Source organism: Phoca vitulina, unplaced genomic scaffold, assembly GCF_004348235.1.
Source record: "Phoca vitulina isolate PV1807 unplaced genomic scaffold, GSC_HSeal_1.0 scaffold69, whole genome shotgun sequence".
In the NCBI taxonomy this organism is placed as follows: Eukaryota; Metazoa; Chordata; class Mammalia; order Carnivora; family Phocidae; genus Phoca; species Phoca vitulina.
Window position 1 is genome coordinate 6,440,518 of NW_022589772.1, and position 22,672 is coordinate 6,463,189.

At 40.4% G+C, this 22,672-nt stretch overlaps 1 protein-coding gene across 1 annotated transcript in view; it reads right to left on the minus strand.

Annotated features, from left to right (window-relative positions):
* Positions 1 to 21,821, minus strand: part of VSIG1 (V-set and immunoglobulin domain containing 1) — a 35,467-nt gene extending 13,646 nt beyond the window's left edge. The window contains exons 1-3 of the mRNA XM_032392816.1: positions 21,773 to 21,821; positions 6,293 to 6,456; positions 2,779 to 2,886 (exon numbers count right to left, since the gene is read on the minus strand). Coding sequence (XP_032248707.1) covers positions 2,779 to 2,886; positions 6,293 to 6,456; positions 21,773 to 21,821 — 321 coding nt within the window. The remainder of the gene's footprint in view (positions 1 to 2,778; positions 2,887 to 6,292; positions 6,457 to 21,772) is intronic.
* Positions 21,822 to 22,672: the final 851 nt, after the last annotated feature.

Consider the following 22,672-nt stretch of genomic DNA (forward strand, 5'->3'; position numbering starts at 1 on the left):
CTGCTTATCTAATCACACAGGAAGTACTGAAACGTGGTGCCATTTTCCACAAAAGAATAACTCTTTGAAAAATCAAAGCTGAACAATGGCCAAGACTCAGCCCATGATCCTGTGGGACTTGTACCTTTTCAAAGAAAGTATATTGTCAATTGAGAGATCAAAGCAAATGAGGTCCAGGAAAAGCCATGGATGTTCCACAGGCCACACATCCTTTGGGGTGGGGGGACAGGGTGGCAAATCTGCTTAAAGAAAAATCCATCCAAGTGTTCCCTTAAGTGGTACTTGTTAATTTGTTGCCCACTTGCCCTTCGTGGCTGCCCTACTCCCCACGCCCCCCAGGTACCCTCTGCTCCTCCGTGATGTTAGAGGCTGACATGTAGTCATAATGACACATTGTTATAAGATCCCCTTTGAGATCATTTCATTCATGGTTTCTAAGGTTGACGACTCTTCAGGAGCCAGATGGATATTAGAAATATGGGAAATAGCTGGGAGGGGCTGATGGATGGTGGTAAGATCACAAGGACAGCGGGGACCATGGTGAACCGGAGAGCCAATACAAACAAGGCTTCCAAACTGTGGAAACAAACAAACAAAATACTGGGCTGGTCAACCAACACGAATCCACTGGTCAAATCGGGCCCAGAGGCCGCCAGTTTGCAACCTCTGATTCATCCTCTTCAATAACAGAAAAGGACACTGAGGCCCCAATAGAGGAAGTGATTTGTCCAAGGTCACACAATTTATAACCAGACCTGGAATTCAGACCTCCTGATTCTCTCCGAATACACAAAAATAGCACTCCTAGTGCTGCTTTGGGCGGGGGGGGGGGGGGGGGGGGGGGGGGGGGGGTGATTCCTAGGTAATCTTTCCCAACCCTTTTCCTGCCGATTGCTACTATTCATTGGCATGGCACTGCCCATGCCGAGTGGGCCTGCCACCTGATGCCTTCAATGTTTGCCAGCTGCGACAACAGCCTCTCCCCTCCTATGATGCCAAGTTCCTATTCACATGAGGCCATGCAGCTGGGAGCCAGATTTGTCCAAAAAGATTTTTTTCCCCCCTCAGCTTTGTGACACAGTTCTCTAACCAGAGGTTGGAATATAAACAAGAAGGGTTGAAAGAATTCAGTCTGCTTTCTGTTTGAGTCTGAGTTGGAATTAATAAATGCATTTAGCCTCCAGAGCTGCTTTTGTGGGTTCCTTTTGGAAATGTGGAGGGTGTGGAAACCCACAGTAAAGCACCCATTCTTTCCCTTCAGCTTCTCGTTTTCCTGCACTACTCATAAAGGGGCTAGCTGTGGGAGGGGAGGAGGGGGGGAGTGGCAATGGTCTCAAGCCCCGCACTTTTTCTGGACTGTTCTTGGGGTGAGGGTGGGGGTTGAGATTGCACGTGGAAGGGAAAGAACACCAAAAGATAGACATCCCTGCCTTCAAACCACTCCCTTCCCAGGCTGCCATTTGCCTGAGGTCCCCACCATTTGAACTGCTTCTTTGGGGTGAAGGCATGGAACAAGTCTACACTTAAAGGATTTTCTTTGGAAGAGAACAAAATGAATTAGTATCACCAGTCCCTAGCACCTCAGCGTTAGATTGATTGATCAGGTTTAGCAAGAATATACACCTGAGGCCATGGGATACAGAACAGATAAATTTTGATGGGAGGGGGTGGTGGGAAGGGAAGAATGTGGACTGTTTCTCAATGGGAGTGACACTGGTATTTTGGGCAGACCGTTCTTTCTCCTGTGGGTTTAGCCTGCGTATTGCAAGACATCTAGCACCTCTAGCTCCCACCTACTAACTGCCAGCAGTGACTCTCATTTATAACCATTACACCAACACCCCCCTCATTTTCAAATGCATGTGAAGAGATGGTACACCCCCACCCTGCCAACATTTGGGAAGCATTTGATATAATGCTATCTGAAGAGGACAGTCCAGGTGGGGAGAATTTGAACAGCCAGAGAATACGAAGACACTAGGTTCTAGAAGGGAGTTGTCCACATTAAATGTATGCTGGGGAGATGAAAATGGCAACAGGTTTCATCCACTAAGGATGTTCTAAGTATTGTCTGCGAGACCCATGCTAAGTAGGATCAATGCCTGTTCTGTTCACGGGCAGGTGAGGTCTCTTTAGTTTTACCAGTTACTGGCTGGGTGGAAGAGGAGAAAATTGGTGAGATCAGAGGGGCACCAAACTACCCAAAACTTCCATGTTAGCCTGCCTGTTCCAGGGCCTAGAGTCTTCAGCTGAAAGTCTCTGCTGAGGGACTGATCATCTGAAACTGTCCCTGTCTTCTGAGAGGAGGGCTTCTCTAAGAGGAGGACCATGCTAATAAATGTCCTGTCCCTCCTGGTCAGAAGACTTATGGGATACTTCTGTAGTCCCCATTCACCAAAGGAACCCCTTGGAGGGGATAGTCAGTAAGTGGTAACACCCTCCCCTGGGTATGGAGAACCACTACGCCTTGGAGTCAACTGCTCCTTTTACACAATGATTTTGGGGTAGGAGAAGAATGCGAGCCTATGGCAAGAGTGGGTCCCTGCCCTGCTCGAGGCAGCAATAAGTCCCTGAGCCTTTTGGAGGAGGCTGAGAAGAAGTCCAGACATGGGTGTGAGAAGGCAAACTCAAGACTGTCCCAGTTTTGCCAGGAGCCTGTGCTGATCTGGGCTGTTACCAAACTTGGACCATCCCATCCCACTCCTAAAGGCTGGTGCCATTGCCCTAGATATTCCAAACAATGAAGGGGTCCAGTAGTACACCAATTGGTGTTCTTACCTGAGAGGTCCAGCTACATCTTCCCCGAGCGTCTCTTGCATGCGCCATATTTAGACACTGACTGACTGCCTTTTCCTCCATACCCTCAGTATTGAGGCACGGGCTGTGCTGTGTTTGAGCAGAAATGGGTGGGTCTGAGAGCTGAATGCTGCATGATATACTGCCGCATCAACCCAGGAGTTGAAGTGAATCACTCAGTGATCAGTCTGGCAACATCTTACTCCCATAAATCAGGAAATTGTCTAATAGCACAGCAGTCTCTTTTTATCATCCCCAAAATGTTCACCAGCCATCCCTAGATTAGCATACAACATGCTCTACAGAATTCTGAATGCATGGAAGTACTCAAAGAAGAAACAAATTCGAAATAGAGGTCAAATCCCATTTTGAAAAATACCATCTCAATTGAAGATGTCTACAACTTCTTTGTTGAGCGGACTCTGTTCAGGGAGAGGAGCAGGCAGAGAAGGCTAACGCCTCCCTTCAGCCACGGGAACCTGGCAGGCGGTGAAGCAGGAAACTAATCCTGGGCCAGGACTCCCCCAAGAGCTCTGTCCCAGCTGTTGAGCTATACTAAATATCTTTGTTGGGCCGGATCCCTAGCGCCCATGATGCAGGGGGTCTGGATGGGCTAGGGATTTTACAATATCACCATTTTGTAAGTAATGATACTACTAATAATAGCTCACATTCATTGAACGGCTACTATGTGGAAGACTTCCCAGTGCTTTACAAGCATCATCTCATTTAATCTTCACAGTAAACCTATGAGATAGGTAAGTAGCCCCATTACACAGATGGGAAAACTGACCCTCTGAAAAGTCAGCTGACTTGTCTAAGGTCATCCAGCCAGCAGCTAAGTAGCAGAGCAAGGAGTAGAACCAATAGCCATTAGGAAGTTTCCACTGGTGCTCCAAAACTACTCATCTGGAAAAGCAGAGAGAAGCACATGCCTGCAGGGTATGGGGAAAAAGGTGAGAGCCTCCAGTTCTTTGGAGGTAGAGACCTAAGGATGGTTGAAATGGGGACCTTGCTGGGGCAAGCTAAAACAAGATGGAAAAAGAGAAAGAAGAGGAAGCTTGACTTTTTGGAGGTGGTTTTCACTGTCTCTAAGCCAAGAGCTAGACCACCCCCCACCCACCCTGTCTCCTATGCAGCTAAGGCACAGGCATAACAAAGGTCTCATGCATCAGAGAAATATCTAAAACATTTTAAGATCAAGAAGAATGTTCTCACTGAATCAGCGGCTCAGTGCAGAGGAGCTCCTTTGATTTGGACATCTCAAAAGCCTAGATACCTTAAATTACTTGCCTTGCCTGTACCTGACATTTTGAAGAATGAGGCAAATGGCAAGTAAATAAGCTACTCAGTAAATACACACTTGTTACTAAAGTTTCTTTCCAAAGTGCCTCTAACAGATGTCCTGAGGTCAAGCCACACCCCGTTCGATCACCTACACCTTCTGTGCATCTCCAGGTCTAGAAAAAACCCATTGCTGGTCACAAGATCCTTCTGCCCTGCATCTCCCAACTCAGAACTACTTGGTTCAACCAAGGGATGGCCTTGTAAAGTCCAGTGTCAGAGGAGGCATAAAGAACAATTTGTATTTTTTTTTTTAAAGATTTTATTTATTTATTTGAGAGAGAGAATGAGAGAGAGCATGAGAGGGGGGAGGGTCAGAGGGAGAAGCAGACTCCCTGCCGAGCAGGGAGCCCGATGTGGAACTCGATCCCGGGACTCCAGGATCATGACCTGAGCCGAAGGCAGTCGCTTAACCAACTGAGCCACCCAGGCGCCCAACAATTTGTATTTTTGAATGCAGGTTGGCCTGGCCTCACTTCCAGGCAGTCGAGGACAGCTGGATTTGAGGACCACACATAAAAATAATTCAAAATATATTGGCAAGGCTTCTCTAATTTCAGCCCCTACTGGCTAAATGGGAAGGACTTCAAGCCTACAGATAAAGAATGCATTGAAAAGACTATTCAGGAAACTGAATTTTAAAAAGGAAGAAAGTTCATGTGATTATTGTCATCCACAATACAAGAGAGCAACCTGCAAAGGGATGATTTCTCAGTTGATTGCAATATGTGAGGTCTTGGGTCAGGGCGTCCGGGTGACAAAAGAGGTAAAATCACTGTTGTTGTTGTTGTTGCTGCTGCTTAAGATGATAAAGGTGTTTACAAGGGAGAAAACTTACAGGCCTTTATATTTTTCCCAAGCCTTTTCACATACAGCATGTCAGCTGGTTCCCCATGAGATATATAGAAGAGCGTTAGCATTCCACCATGTTTTGAAGAGAGGCACAGAGTGATTCAGATGCATGTCTGAGGTAACCAGTGCTAAGCAAAAATGTTGAACACTGACTAGAGGGTGGCATTAATGAAATCACCTCTTGAACAGTGTTTCCTGCTACGAAAGTGTTCAGGACCTCTGGTAAAGAGAGGATCTAGCACCTCCAAAGGACCAGAGATGGCTGAAGCCACACTGGCCAAGGTGTGGCTCCTCCAAGCTAGCAGCCTCCTTCTTCTCTACCTCTGTCCTTCAACCTCCTCTAGTCCATTCAGCTCGCTCTCCATTTTTCTACTAATCAAAACCCCAATTCAACTCCATCCAACTATTCCAAGCCATACTGATTTGTTTCTTCTCTGAACTCCTTGTTTTGGATCATATATCTTTTTGAAAATCTGATGAAAGCTATAGGCCTCTTCCCTTAGGGGATATGTGTTCGCAGACATGTTGCACACTCATGCAGACTTCTGCATGCATTCTCTCTCTCTCTCTCTCTCACACACACACACACACACAACTTTGAGTATATAATTTTCGTCCTTGGGCTAATTTAAAAAGGAATTACCCTTAAGGCCAGATGAAGAAAACCTGAAAATAGACAAGCTTACAGTAGAACATTTTCCTTTGACTTTCACCCACTTTCTTCTAGCAACCTCTGACCCCTAACCCCAGCCTATTTGCCCTATCCTCTACCCTCTAGCTTCTTGTTGCCCTTGGTTACTCAGGATTCATCACTACCTTGGCCCTTCTCCACCCATCTGGGAGGCTCATTCCATCAGGATTCATCTAGCACAATGAGCTAGCTCACTTGAGGGGCAGATCCCAGATACGACATTTGACAGAGATCAGCAGATCAAGTAGGACGTGTATTTGAACTGGGGTCTTCTGGAAATAATAGGGAGATTATTTGGGGGGAGGAGGAGGCTTTTCAGAACTACTGCTTATTTCACCTAGGAGAAGGACCATTCCTGTCTACTCTAGAAAACATGATACACCAGCTGCTGACCTACTCAGATTTGAGATAACAGGCTATAACTGAATATGAAGAGAGGACAAAGGCCACATCACATACATGATGGTCTTCCCTAAACAACTATCTTCAAACTCTTTGTACCTGAGATTCTGCCACTGTTGTCACTGGTTTACCACTCCTTCACACACTGACCCCAACAGTTTATGTCAGAACTACCACAGGGGAATAGTTGAGGTAAAAAGTCCTTACGGAAGCTGGCGGTAAGTCCTTCTTGTGAAAGAATGACCACTGGATCGAGAGCTGGTCCCGGGAGGCCACAGTGCTGGTGTAGGTGCAGACAAGTGTAACATCGGATCCAACAGTCACATTCACAACACTGTTTGGGATGGTCACCTGCACCATATTAACTTGACCTGAAAAAATAATCATCAAAAAGAAAATGGTACACTCTCACATTCTGAGGACACTCTTTCATTACAAAGCACTTTCAATGACATCTTGTTTGAGGTATCCAAGGTGAGGAGGAGGAGGTAGAATGAACTGTACAGGAAAGCTGAGCCAGCAATTGGCGTGGGGGTAGGGGAGTTTCTAACAAGTTACAATGTAATGAAACTCAAATCCTATGTGATGGTGAGGTAATAACACCGAACTGCTAGTTCTTCTGTATAAGGATGGCCTTAAACAGAGGTTCTTAAAATGTTGTCCAGGGACCTAAAAGGTCCATGAATATGGGGAAAAACTAATCCAGGTTGCCCAGGACTAACGGATTTCTTGGATGTGGAACTTTCAGGGTTTTTTTCTTCCAAGTTTTTATTTAAATTGAAGTTAGTTAACATATAGTGTAGTATTGGTTTCAGGAGTAGAATTCAGTGATTCATCACTTACATACAATACCCGGAGCTCATCCCAGCAAGTGCCCTCCTTAATGCCCGTCACCCGTTTAACCCATCCCACCACCCACCTCTCCTCCAGCAACCCTCAGTTTGTTCTCTATTGTTAAGAGTCTCTTATGGTTTGCCTCCCTCTCTGTTTTTATCTTTTTTATTTTCCTTCCCTTCCCCTATGTTCACCTGTTTTGTTTCTTAAATTCCACATAGGAGTGAAATCATATGGAATTTGTCTTTCTCTGACTGACACATTAGCATATGAACTAGTTCTGTCCATGTTGCTGCAAATGGCAAGATTTTATTCTTTTTGATGGCTGAGTAATATTCCAGTGTGTGTGTGTGTGTGTGTGTGTGTGTGTGCTAACTCTTATTTATCCATTCATCAGTCGATGGACATTTGGGCTCTCTCCATAATTTGGCTATTGTGGACATTGCTGCTATAAACATTGGGGTGCATGTACCCCTTAGAATCAGTATTTTTGTATCCTTTGGATAAATACCTAGTAGTGAGATTGCTGGGTCATAGGGTGGTTCTATTTTTAACTTTCTGTTTTCCAGAGTGGCTGCACCAGTTTGCATTCCCACCAACAGTGTAGGAGGGTTCCCCTTTCTCTGCATCCTTGCCAACATCTATTGTTTCCTGAGTTGTTATTTTAGCCATTCTGACAGGTGCGAGGTGGTATCTCATTGTGATTTTGATTGTATTTCCCTGATGATGAGTGATGTTGAGCATTTTTTTCATGCGTCTGTTGGCTATTTGTATGTCTTCTTTGGAGGAACTTTCAGTTTTAAAACTAGGTCTCAGGCAAACCATACTGGTTTTGCTAGGATGTTCAGTGCTTAAACCAGGAAAATCGCAGAAAAACCAGGATGAGTTGGTCACCTTATCCCTAAGACCATTTTGAGAGGCTTTAAGATCAAAATGATATTAATAATAATACCAAGAGGTTATTTTTCTTTTACACTCTCATCCTCTCATGAGTGTACAGTGGAGTGTTCCACTAGCTACTGATGATGGTGATAGTGATTCATTGCTTTCGCAGCTAATGGAATGTGTGCTTGTGTATTTTTGTTTAAATAATTTTTAGTTTTAATTTCTAATTCAGTAAATATAGGTATAAATAAGTGACAGAGCAAAAATTCCTTGGGGGTCCTCCGTAATTTTTAATTGAAAATTTTACTGAGATAATAGTAGATTCACATGCCATTCTAAGAAACAGCACAGATATTCCATGTACACTTTACCCAGCCCCCCATAATAGTATCATTTTATAAAACTATACTATAATATCACAATTAGGACACTGGCATTGATACAATCCACCAATCTTATTTGTATTTCTCCAGTTCTACTGGTACTCAAGTGTGTGTATGCACTTAGTTTGATACACTTTTGTCACATGTGTAAGTTTGTGTATCTCCCATCACAATCAAGATACTGAACAGTTCCATCACCACAAAGATCCCTGATGTTGCCCTTTTATAATCACACTCACCTCTCCCTTCTGCACCCCATCCCTGATTCTAAGCATTGGCAGCCACTAATCCGTCTTTCATTTATAAAATTTTGTCATTTTGTAATTTTTCAGGAGGGGCTTTTTTTACTCATCATAATTACCTAGCAGTGTACCCAAGTTGTATTGGTAACTCATTGCCATTTATTGGTTAGGAGTATTTAATCTGTTTAACAATTCACCCATTTAGGAACATCTAGGTTGTTTCCAGGTTTGGGCTGTTGGATAAAACTCCGATGTACAGATTTTTGTGGGAACATAAATTTCTATTTCACTGGGATAAATTCCCAAGAGTGCAACTGATGGGTCAGATGGTAGTGACATGTTTAGTTTTATTAAAAACAGAAACAAGGGTGCCTGGGTGACTCAGTCAGTTGAGTGTCCGACTCTTGATCTCAGCTCAGATCTTGATCTCGGGGTCATGGGTTAAAGCCCCATGTTGGGCCCCACACTGGGCAAAGGACCTACTTAAAAAAATACAAAAAGCAAAAAACAAACAAGCAAACCGAAAACCAGCCACATTGTTTTCCAGAGTGGCTATACCAATAAACATTTCCACCAATAACATATGAGTGGTCCAGTCTCTCCACATCCTCTCTAGTCTCTGGTGTTGTCACTATCCTCTACTTTAGCCATTATAATAAGTGGGTAGTAATATATCATTGTGATTTTAATTTTTATTTCCCTGATGCAATTTAATGATGCTAAACAACTTTTAATGTGATAATTTGCCATTTGTATATCTTCCTCAGTGAAAGGTCTGTTCATATCTTTAGCACATTTTCTAATTGGATTGATTATTTAATTTTCAACTGGTGAATTTTGAGAGTTTCTTTATATAATCTAGATTCCAGTCTCTTCTTGGGTAGAGACAGTTTTATTTCTTCCTTTCCAATTTATATGTTTTTTATTTCTTTTTATTACCTTATTGCAGTGGCTATAACTTCCAGTACTTTACATGTACAACATGTACATAACATAATACAAAACATGTTAGCTGTTAGGTTATTTGTAGATGCTTTTAATCAAGTTGAGGTAATTCTCCTTTGTCATGGGTTAAATTGTGTCCCACCAAAAGATATGTACAAGTTCTAATTCCTGATATCTGTGAACGTGACCTTATTTGGAAATAGGGTCTTTGCAATGTAATTAATTTAAGGATCTTGAGATGAGATGATTCTGGATTTAGGGTGGGCTTTAAATCCAATGATTGCTGTCCCCATAAGAAAAAGGAGAGGGAGATTTGACACAGATACACAAAGAGAAAGGCCATATGAAGATAAAATCAAACATTGGAGCATTGTATATAGACACAAAGAGACATCAAGAATTTCTAGGAGCCAAGGAGCAGAAAGGCATGGCACAGATTCTCCTTCAGAGATTTTAGAGAGAAACAATATTGCCAAAGCTTTAACTTCAGAATTTCAGCTTCCAGAACTGTGAGAGAATAAATTTCTCTTGTTTTAAGCCACCCAGTTTCTGGCAATTTGTGACAGCAGCTCTTGGAAACGAACACACCTTTTATTGCTTAACTTGTTGAGAGTCTTTATCATGAATGAGTATTGGATTTTGTCAGATGCTCTTTCTGTATCAATTGATAGAATCATTTGCTTTTTTTCTTTAGCCCAGTTGATATGATAGATTACACTGAATGACTTTGAGTGTTGAGCCAGCCTTACATACCTGAAATAAATCCCACTTGGTCATGGTGTAGAATTCTTTTTAAACATAGTAGGATTCAATTTCCTAATGTTTTGTTGTGGGTTTTTGAGTCTAAGTTCATGAAAGAATTTGTTCTATAGTTTTCTATTTCTGTACTGTCTGTCTGGTTTTAGTATCAGGGTAATACTAGCCTCATAAAATTAGTTGAAAGTGTTCCCTCCTCTTCTATGTTTTGGAAGAGATTGTGTAAAATTGTTGTTAATTATTTTTTTAAATGTTTGGTAGAATTACCCAGTGAAAGTATCTAGGCCTGGCTATTTCTTTTTCAGTAGCCTTTTAAATTATGAATTCAATTTCTTTAAGGGTTTGGGGATATTCAGATTATCTATTTTATATTGGGTGAGTTTTAGTAGTTTGTTGTTTTGGGGGAATTGGTCCATTTCTTCTAATTTGTCAAATACATGAATGTGAAGTTGTTCACAGTATTTCCTTATTATATTTTTAGTGACTTCAGGATCTGTGCTGATATCCCATATTTCATTTCTGATATTGGAGATTTGTGTCTTATCTCTTTTTATTTTTACCAATCTTGCTAGAGGTTTGTTAATATTATTAATCTACTTTGTTCAAAGAACCAGATTTTTGTTTCATTTAATAATTTTCTTATTTCAATTTCATTGATTTCAGCTCTTTATTACTTCCTTTCTTCTCTTTGCTTTGGGTTTATTTTACTCTTCTTCCAGTTCCTTGATGTAGAAACCTCAATTATTGACTTGACACTTTTCTTAATTTCAAATGGAAGCATTTAGTGCTATAATTTTCTCCCTCAGCACTGCTTTAGTTGCATATTACATATTTCCATATGTTATGTTTTCATTTTAATTCAGCTTTATGTATATTCTTTAAATTTCCTTTGAGATTTCCTTTTCAGTCCATAGGTTATTTAGAAGTGTGTTGTATAATTTCCAACTGTTTAGAGACTTTCTTGTTCTCTTTCTGTTCTTGATTTCTAGTTTGATTCCATTGTGCTCAGAGAACAGACTCTGCATGATTTTAATTCTTTTACATTTGTGGAGGGTTTTTTTTATGGCCAAGCACATACTCTATCTTGGTAAATATTCTGTGGGGGCTCGGGAAAACAAGTGCATTCTGCTATGGTTGGGTAAAGTGTTTTATACAAAGAGATATATTTTAAAACATTATGGGGACGCCTGGGTGGTGCAGTCATTTAAGCATCTGATTCTTGGTTTTGTCTCAGGTCATGATCTCAGGGTGGTGGGATCAAGCCCAATGTCAGGCTCCTTGCTCAGCATGGAGTCTGCTTAAAGATTCTGTCTCTCTCTCTCTCTCTCTCTCTGCCTTTCCCTCATCTCTCAAATAAATAAATCTTAAAAAATAACCCACTATGAATACTCACCAAGATAGACCACATTGTGGGCCTTAAAACAAATCTTAACACATTTAAAAGAAGAGAAATCACACAATGTCTGCTCCCAGACCACAATGGAATTAAAGTAGAAATAAATTAACAAAAAGATTACTGGGAAGTCCCAAAATACATGGAGATTAAACAACACACTTCTAAAGAACACATGAGTCAAAGAAATCTCAAGAGAAATTTTAAAATATTTTTAATTAATGCAAATGAAAACACAACTTTTAAAAATTTGTGGTATGCAACAAAAGCATCACTTAGAGGGAAATTCGCAGCATTAAATGCATATATTAGAAAACAAGAAAGATCTAAAACCAATCATGTAAGCTTGCACTTTAGGAAACTAGAAAAAAAGAACAAATTAAATCCAAAGCAGAAGAAAATGCATAATAAAAATTAGAGCAGAAATCAATGAAATTGAAAACAAGAAATCAATACAGAAAACCAATGAAACCAAAACTGGCTATTGGAAAAGATGGTAAAATTAAAAAGACTCTAACTTGGCTAAGAAAAAAGTACAGTGAACACAAATTGCTAATATCAGAAATGAAAGAGAGCATGACTATAGATACCATGGACATTAAAAGGATAATAAAAGAATACTAGGAACAGCTCTATGCCTACAAATTTGATAAGCTAGATGAAATGGAGCAATTCCTTGAAAAACACAACCTACTAAAACTCACACAAGAAGTAGACAATTTTGGCAGGCCTATATCTACTCTGTATCTACTAAAGAAATTGAATCAATAATTAATAACCTTCCAAAACAGAAAGCATTAGGCCCAGATGGGTTCACTGGTGAATTCTACCAAACATTTAAGGAAGAAATTTTAACAATTTTCTACAATCTCTCTCAGAAGATAGAACAGAAGAAATATTGCCTAACTCATCCTATAATGTCAACATCACCCTAATACTAAAACCAGACAAAGACATTACAAGAAAACTATAGACCAATATCTCTAATGAACACAGATGCAAAAATCCTCAACAAAATACTAGTAAATCAAATCCAACCATGCATAAAAATAATCCCACACTATGGCCAAGTGGGATTTATCTCAGGTATGCAAGGCTGGCTCAAAATTTGAAAAAGAATTAACGCAATCTATCACATGAACAGGTTTTTAAAAATCACATGATCGTATCAGTATATGCAGAAAAATCATTTGCCAAAGTCCAACATCCATTTGTGATAAAAACTCTCAACTGGGAATATAGGGAAACTTCCTCAACTTGATCAAGAACATCTGCAAAAAAAACTGCAGCTAACATCATCCTTTATGGTGAGAAACTAGAAGCTTTCCTACTAAGATCAGGAGCAAGACAAGGATGTTACCTCTCATCACTCCTTTTCAACCTCATTCTGGAAGTTCTACCTAATGCAATAAGATACAAAAAGGAAACAAAAAGTATACAGATTGTGAAGGAAAAAAACAGATGACGTGATTGCCCATGTAGAAAAAAATCCAAAAGAATCAACAACAACAAAGAAAACTTACGGAACTAATACCGATTAAAGCCAGTTTTCAGGATACAAGATTAACGCACAAAAGTTAATTGCTTTCCTATATGCTGGCCATGAACATGTGGAATTTGAAATTGAAAACACAATACCATTTACATTAGCGCCCCCTAAAATGAAATACCTGAGAATAAATCTAACAAAATCTGTACAAAGGCTATATGAGGAAAACTAGAAAACTCTGATGAAAGAAATTAAAAAAAAAAAACACACACAAATAAATGGAGAGGTAATCTATGTCTCAATAGAATAGGAAGACTCAATATTTTTAAGATGTCAGTTCTTCCCAACTAGATCTATCAAGTCAATGTTATTCCAATCAAAATCCCAGGAAGTTATTTTATGGATATTGGCAAGGTTATTCTAAAGTTTGTATGAAGAAGTAAAAGACCCAGAATAGCCAACACAATATTGAAGAAGAAAAATTTGGAGGACTGACACTACTTCAAGACTTTCTATAAAGCTATAGTAATCAAGACTGTATAGTACTGGTGAAAAAAATAGACAAATAGATCAATGGAACACAATAGAAAGCCCTGAAATATACCCACATAAAACAGTCAGCTGATCTTTGACAAAGGAAAGAGCAAAGGCAATACAATGGAACAAAGATAATCTTTTCAACAAATGGTGCTGGAACAACTGGATGCCTATGTACAAAAAATGAATCTAGCCACAGACCTTACACCCTTCACCAAAATCATCTCAAAATGGATCACAGCTCTAAATGAAAAAAGCAAAATATAAAACTCCTAGAATAAAACATAGGAGAAAATCCAGATGATCTTGGTATAGTAATGAATTTTTTTAAAAGATTTTATTTATTTATTAGAGAGAGAGAGAGAGAGAGAGCATGAGAGGGGGAGGGTCAGAGGGAGAAGCAGTCTCCCCGCCGAGCAGGGAGCCTGATGTGGGACTCAATCCCGGGACTCTAGGATCATGACCTGAGCCAAAGGCTGTTGCTTAACCAACTGAGCCACCCAGGTGCCCCAAGTAATGAATTTTTTAGATATACCACCAAAGGCACAATCCATGAAAGAAATAATTGATAAGCTGGACTTTATTAAAACTAAAATATTCTGCTCTGCAAAAGATACTGTCAAGAGAACGAGAAGACTAAAGCCACAGACTAGCAGAGACTATTTGCAAAAGACATATTTGATAATGGTCTGCTATCCAAGATATACAAAGAACTCTTAAAACTCATTAATAAGAAAACAAACAACCACATTAAAATGGATTAAAGACTTCAACAGACATCTCACCAAAGATGATATACAGATGGCAAATAAACATATGAAATGATGCTTCACATCCTATGTCATCAGGGGATGCAAATTAAAACAATGCGATACTACTACAGACCCATTAGAATGGCCAAAATCCAGAATACCGACCGACAACACCAAATGCTAGTGAGGATCTGGAACAACAGGAACTCTCATTCATTAATGGTGGGAATGCAAAATGGTACAGGCATTTTGGAAGACAGTTTGGTGTTTATTTACAAAACTAAACACACTATTACCATACTCTCCAGCAATTATGCTCCTTGGTATTTACCCAAAAAAGTTGAAAATTTATATCCACACAAAAATCTGCACATGAATGTTTATAGCAGCCTTATTTATAATTGCCCAAACTTGGAAGCAACCAAGACATCCTTCAGTAGGTGAATGGATTAATAAACTGTGGTATATAGGGGCGCCTGGGTAGCTCAGTCAGTTGAGTGTCCGACTCTTGATTTTGGCTCAGGTCATGATCTCAGGGTCCTGGGATCAAGCCCCGCGGGATCCCTACTCAGTGGGGAGTCTGTTTGCGGATTCTCTCTCTCGATTTCTCTCTCCCTCTGCCCCTCCGCCCACTTGCACTCTCTTGCTCTCTCCCTCTAAATATAAATAAATCTTTTTAAAAATACTTTTAAAAATAAAATAAAAATACATAAACCGTGGTATATACAAACAACAGAATATTATTCAGTGCTAAAAAGAAGAGGTATTAAGCCATGGAAAGATATGGAGGGACATTAAATGCATATTACTAGGTGAAAAAAGCCAATCTGGAAAATCTATATACTATATTATTTCAATTCTGTTATTCTGGAAAAGGCAAAACTATAGAGACAGTATAAAGATCATCGGATTCAAGGGGTTAATGGGGAGGAAGGCATGAATAGGTGGAGCACAGAGGATTTTTAGGGCAGTGAATATATTCTATATGATAATATATGGCAGATACATGCCATTATACATTTGTCCAAACCCGCAGACATTTTGTCTATCATGTTAGGAAACTCCCATTTAAATCTGTCATTTTAGCAGACAGTCTCTTTTCTTTGGTTTCATGTTTTACCCACAGGGCTCAGCCTACTTTTGTGGGCTGGGATTCTAATGCTAGTTTCATTTCCAGAGTCTCTGCAGTGTTGTTTTGGTCTCTTTGGTTTATCCGCTATCACTAGGGCTTCTGTTTGTCTCTGATTCTTTTGCCTGAGGGGGTGGAAGGGTTTCCCCAGGTCAGGTTGCTGGGGGTCTCTCAGTGGGGGATCAGTATGGTGGGACACTCCTACTGGGAGCCCTGGCTACTCCTGTGTCTCGGGGGTGGGGAGAAAGTCTCAGACCTTCCAAAACGGAGCATTTGCTCACAAAGAGCCTTCCAGAACTGAGCATTTGCTGTGACTTCATTCCTCTTGTCTGTTCTACCCTCCCACCTCAGTATCTCTAGATGCAAGTGAGGAGTCTCAGGCCCAGTGGGGAAAAAGAATGCTTCCTTTGTCTACTCTTGTTAGTGTGGCTTCTGATGACTCACCCAGTGGTGCTGGGCTCACTTGATGTCAGAGGGACTCTCATTAGATCTGGTGGAAGAATAAGCTTCCCTAGGCTGCCCTCTGTTGCTAGGTTGGGATCTGGAAATGCCAGAACTGGCTACCCTTCTTCTTTGGGGTGGAAAGAATTAAGACACTTTGCCATTGTGTTATTCCCAGGGCTCCAAACCACTTTGCTTCTTCTTACCATCTTTCAGAGTTTTCTCTTGGTTGTCTCTTGCATTATCTCCAGGGAGGGTTTATACCTGTGCTAAGCAGAAAAAAGCAAGGACAAGCAGATCCATGCCCTTTTATCCAGACCAGAAATTTCCCTCAAGTTTTAAGAGTGTAACAGGGTCCTGAGGCCACCAAGTTTGAGAACTGGTGGCCTTCCAAAAGCGTGAGCTGCCCCTATGATTTGGAGGAACACCAAAGAGACCCCTACCCCAAAACCCAGCCTACCACTGTGCTTGAAATTCTCAGGACTACATAAGCATCTTTCAAAGGGCTGTGATAGGGAACAATACTTCGGGTAACACTGTAGAGGTACTAGCACATCTGATTAACTGGTTATTACCCACTGCGAAGTCAGAGAGTACGGAAGTTCTCCAGGATGGAACATAAGACCGTCAGATAGGTATTAGAAGAAGAGGTCAAGTTTAAGAGACGCTCTCTATGCTGCAGGGGATCCCGAGTGGGAGTTCTGGCTGCTTGCATGGTTACAGATAAGGAGGAGAATGAGGACATAGAGATCATGGAAAGATCAGAGGAAATAGTACAGAAAGACAAAATCCCGGCCTCCTTCCCAATTCTGCATACCCCAACACTTCTTTAATTTAAAAAGTTTCTTACTTAACGACAGGCAAACATAAATTAGGGAATTGACAAACATTTTGAAAAATTAGAAGGAAAAGCAAACCATGTACTGAGACCCCTGGTTTTCCCTATTCAATAGCCAAGTTCTCTGTCACAGCCAAGCCACCTGCTCCAGCTGCTTCTCTGCCAGAGTTTGGCTGTTTATAGGGCAACCGATATCGTGATCAACTGGGAAAAGTGATTTAAGATAGACACCAATGCAGCACCTCCTGACTCTGCAGTTTTCCTCTTCCCAACGTCCTCTCCATGCTTTCCCAGGTCCCACAGGCAAGCCGTGCAAGAGGCCGTGCTGTCTATCAACACATACCTGTCGCGCACCTGTCTGGTACCACATACAGCGCTCAACCCGGGGGAACCAATGAACAGGACAGACACGATCTCTGCCCGCCCTATCGACACAGCAGGACGCCATTTAGAGCACAGACCAGAATGAGGGCAAATGAAAATCAAGGCTTTGGGAACTATAAATGTGATTTAAACATTTGCAACATTTTTAAAAATAGAAGACCTACAAATACATAAATAATTTGAGATCTATAGAAGCTCGACAATATCACCTTGGAATAAGGATGGTAACCTCCAAATCTACTGTGAAACTGTATTTTTTTAAGAATACTACACATTGGGGCGCCTGGGTGGCTCAGTCGTTAAGCGTCTGCCTTTGGCTCAGGTCATGATCCCAGGGTCCTGGGATCGAGCCCCGCATCGGGCTCCCTGCTCGGCGGGAAGCCTGCTTCTCTCTCTCCCACTCCCTCTGCTTGTGTTCCCTCTTTCGCTGTGTCTCTCTCTGTCAAATAAATAAAATCTTTAAAAAAAAAAAAAGAATACTACACATTGTCCTATAAATAGGTAACAGTTGGCCAAGCAGTATCTCTAGACCATTTTATTGTCCAGATTCCTAATACAGCACCACAATCAATCCTTAAGTTCTGAAGAAAAGAGGGTTTTCAGAAGTTGTCCCTCCCTAATAGAGTCACAATACGCTTCAGAACCCAAAGCTACATATTTCCAGATGAACTTTTAAAAAATGTCACCTGATTCCATTAGTGCACATTACTTAAACCGTGGAGATCAGCCTCCAGCCCATCCAATAGGATTTCCTGTGATGGCGTAAATATTCTATCTCTGCATTACCGTCCGATTCGGTAAGTCATGTGGTTGCTGAACACATGGAATGTGGCTACTGTGACTGAGGAACTGAATTTCTCATTTCATTTCACTTGAATTAATTTAAATTGAGATAGTCACGTGCGGAGAGTGAACAGTACAAATGTAACCTCAAACTGAAAGTGATTCTGTGAGTGGCAGGTAAAAAAAAAAAAAAAAAAAAAAAGAGTTCCCTCCCTTTGGATTAGTTTACTCTAAATTGGGAAATTATTTTAAAACAGAAAAAGTCAGAAAAATCTCTGTATTAACAAGACGGTGAATGAATAGCAACCTATAGATTAGTTCCTGATTTAAGCAGAACTCAGAACTGCACTCTCCCTCACTCTCCTGGCTGGATGAGAAAGTGAAACAACACATATGTGGTTAAAATACGCGTGGTTGTTTTTAAAATTCAGTGGTGATTATTAAAAGAAACGAATCCAAACTCTATACACTTAAATTAATCGTTTTTAAAAGACGTTTTCTTTCATGGTTTGGTAATGATTGTTCACTCGTGTACTTAATGCCAACAATATGGCAGTCACTGTGCTTATGGGGGAATTATTCTCTTAATATACCACAGCAAAAATATTCCTCAAATAACCATGTTTAACATGATGCATTTGAAGTGGTTTAATTTCCAGCAAACTCACATATAATTGCTTCATTTTTGACTTATAATATAACCAAAGGATCACTTTTTGGATTTGTCTGTGAGACTAAAGTTCAAGTATATTACTGCTTTGAAGTGCTAGCACATAGCTCCAGAAAATGAAAATAGCATTAAAATGCCTTTTTAACAGGTGACTAACATATGTTACAAGTATCTAAATGATATGTGTGAACTTTCTGCAGAAGACATTTTTGATGGAAATGATTTTCCTGAAATGGAATGTAACCTAAGACTTCCTGAGAAGTCATCAGAAAGATTTTTTTGATCATATCAACTTTTATTGCAGTATAAATGACATATGCCATTATACAGAAAGATTCTGATTAAAATCTGTCTTGCTTAATTGTACAGAAAATTGATTTTAAATATGAATGTGAAAATTATTTCTGAATGCTTGGGGTTTGGGAAAGTAATTCATTCTTTTATTTTTCCAGCTTTACTGACATAAAATTGACAAAAAACAAAGCATGAGTGTAAGGCGTACAATGTGTTGATACACTTACATATTGCAAAATGACTACCACCATAGTATGAACTAAACACCTCCATCACATCACATAATTACCATCTCTTTTTTGTGGCGAGAGCATTTAAGATCTACTCTCTTAGCAACTTTCAAGTATATATACAATATTATTAACTAGAGTCACCATGCTGTACATTAGATCCTCAGAACTTGCTCATCTTCTAACTGGAAATTTGTACCCTTTATCTAACACCTCCCCAGCCCCTGGTAACCATCATTCTACTCTGTTTCTGTGAGTTTGGCTCTTGTAGATTCCACTTCTAAGTGATATTCTACAGTATTTGTCTTTCTCTGTCTGACTTATTTCACTTAACATAACATCCTCGAGGTCCATCCATGTTGTTCCAAATGGCAGCATTTCAGAAGGTAATTCATTCATTCTTTTTTTAAACCTTTTTTTTTTTTTAAGATTTTATTTATTTATTTGACAGACAGAGACACAGCGAGAGAGGGAACACAAGCAGGGGGAGTGGGAGAGGGAGAAGCAGGCTTCCCGCTGAGCAGGGAGCCTGATGCGGGGCTCGATCCCAGGACCCTGAGATCATGACCTAAGCCGAAGGCAGATGCTTAACGACTGAGCCACTCAGGCGCCCCGCTAATTCATTCTTTCAACAAACATTTACTATGAGCCTACAATGTGCCAGGCACCGTGCTTGACACCAAAAAACATGACATTCTTCCTGATGGGAAACAAGTCCAGGTAGCACATTAAATTACGCCTTGATAAAAACATTATCGTTGTTTCACAGACATATTTGGATCAACTGAGGGCACTACCAATTCCAAGTATAGACTACTGAAATCTTCCTTTCTCCGACTTCCATAGGGGTGTAAGCGTAGCAAACAGTAATATATTATACCATATTTCCATTCTCCCTGCTAGACTGACACTACCATCTTTCCCTATGGGCCACCTAGACTGTGTATGTGTAGATAAACAGTAGACACTATATGCCAACAAAACATTGAAGAACAAAGGCTCTGAAGTATTTATTGGGTCACTCTGATTGGGCCTTGCTCTAAAAGTTACAATCAAATAAGATCCTGACGTCATCTAAGTAATTTCTTAAACAACAGAAGACTGTATACAAGGTAGAAACCCAATTTTGTCATGTGACGTGTATACATACTTGCGAAGGCAAAAAAAAATATATGTAAAAAATTCACTCAAATCTCTGAGTGGTAAGATTGCTGGTGATTTTTATTTTATTTATATGTTTTCATATATTCGACCTGTCCACAACACCCATACACTACATTTGTAATCAATAAAAATTAGTTATGTTAAATATCATTCTTGTGACTATTCCAAAACTGGTGTCTAGTGTAGGCCTGCCTAAGGCCTCACATAAGGAAATGGGGATTAACTACATGTGTGATTTTAGGGGGCTGGTGCAGAAGGCCCAGGGGCAACCCAATTAGCTAATGACTGGAAGCTCTTTAAGAAGGAACAAAGACTTGCACTGTCTAGAGTTAAAGTTTAAAATGAATATTCCTGGAGGTGGGGGGGGGGGTGCGGATTGTGACGTGTTCCCACCAGGATAGAAGCTGAGAAAGGTGGCTTGTTCCAGCTCTAAGTCGTAGTTAGATCACAGGATAAATACAATATTGCCTTCTGGTGACTCCACAGAACATGTCTGTTTAAGCATTGAGAAACGAACATTTAGAGAACTATTACTGAATACCATGTAATTTTGAAAAGTCACAATTTTTAATTATGAAAATAGTATAATATTCTTTGTAGAAACTCCAGAAAATAGGGAAAAGCTGGGGAATAAAACAAGTCATCTATAATCCCATCACCCAGAGGCAATCACCATGAGCACTTTGGTATATAACCTTCTCACAATTTATTCTAGTCAAATGTGTGTATCTGCTTTTTCCCTTAATATTTTATCCTGGACATTTTCTTCTGTCATTAAATATGCTCAGTGACCCTCCTTCCAATGACTGCCTAATATTACCAATGGCTTAACTGTATCAGAATGACTGTAAACATTATTATTGTACCTATCATAGAGTTAACATCATAAAAAGAGATTCAAATGGATCTGGTATTCGAAAAAACGAGCCAAGGGATTTTCTGAATTAGTGATCTCTCCTGGGTCTTACCAACATCAGGATCTTGATTCTAAAAATGATTTTGTTTTGCTCCAATCCCTAAAAACACCCATATCGTGCACAACAATAAATCACTCACATATTTTCCAAAATAAGGCCTTTGGTTTGGAAAACTGCAACTCCTAAAGAAATGTTAGAGAGTAAAGCGTAGCAGGCCCTCCCAGCCAGGCTCTGCTTGTCGTAACAAAGCAAGTGGATCACAGTGAGTTCCCTTAAAAGAATCACTAAAATAAAAGGGGGGGGGGAACTATCCTGAGTGCAAACTTCAGCTTCCAAGCAAATTAATCTGTTCACCTTCCAGATTAAAAAGAGAGAGAGAGAGAGAAAGAAAACTCCTGTGATTTCTGTGAGAAAATTTTAATTCAGAAGCTCCATCAAATTACATTTACAACGTGGCCTATATTTGCTAAGCTAGAGCTCTGAAAATTACTTTATTCAGCAAAGTAATCATAATTCCTTTGAAGTGCAAGAGGAGAACATTCATGGCAAAATTGGCGATTTCGGCTTAAAAGAAAACTCCGTCCCCAATCATCTTTGATGGTTTGGAGATCCTTCCCTTACCTGCAAGGCAGCTTAGGATCAGAAAGACCTTCCAAAATGCGAACACCATTGTGTCAAGGTTCGTCGAGCGCAGCCGAGGGCCGAGTGCTTGCCTGGGCTAGGCTTAGTCTCAAACTGCCTCCTTCAATCACAGCGAGCTTTGCCAGGCTTATCTGCAGGCATCACGAAGCAAACAGACTCTTCGGGCTTACTTATTGGGTACAGTCCTTTCTCAGAGCAGATTTGTGTTTCTGTGAAACACTTTTCACGGGGCGTGTTTCCTTTGATATATTTGCTACTGTGTTAATAATAAACTCATGCATTTAAATTCTTCAAGCTCTTTGTACACAGATTCTCTGAGTTTTAGCGTTTAAAATCAATCTTATTAAAAAGTTAAACTTGGGGGGGGCATATACAGTTGGAAGTGAGCCTATACAAATAAAAGCCGACAAGGCTAATTAATTTCAAATATTTCCACCGAAGCCTTCCAGCATGGATTCACTAACCTCCTTTCGCAAATTAGGTTAGTAAATTGGTGCTCTAAGATTTTCTCAGGAGACAGGGTTCACAGGAAGGACACGGGGGTTAGGAAGCAAAAAGCACGCATTTCTGTGTGAACAAACTCTGGACACGTCACACTTTTTTTGAAGCCATGGCGGTTCTCACCACTTTGGCAGTAGAACGAATACAAATAGCATGCTTTGGTCTTCCTGGTTAGAAACCCTATAGCATTCCCCCAACCGAACACTGTGCCACCAGGTGAGTGAATAAATGCTTTAAGACTTCCACTGGATGAGTCTCAACTTTTGCAGAATTAGGTTAATGAGTAGATGTAATGGGATTTCTTTGGAAAGGGGGTTCCCTAGGAGGGAATGGCAGGTTGCCTTGGTGAGAAGCCTTTGCTAACAAGAGTTCCTGTCG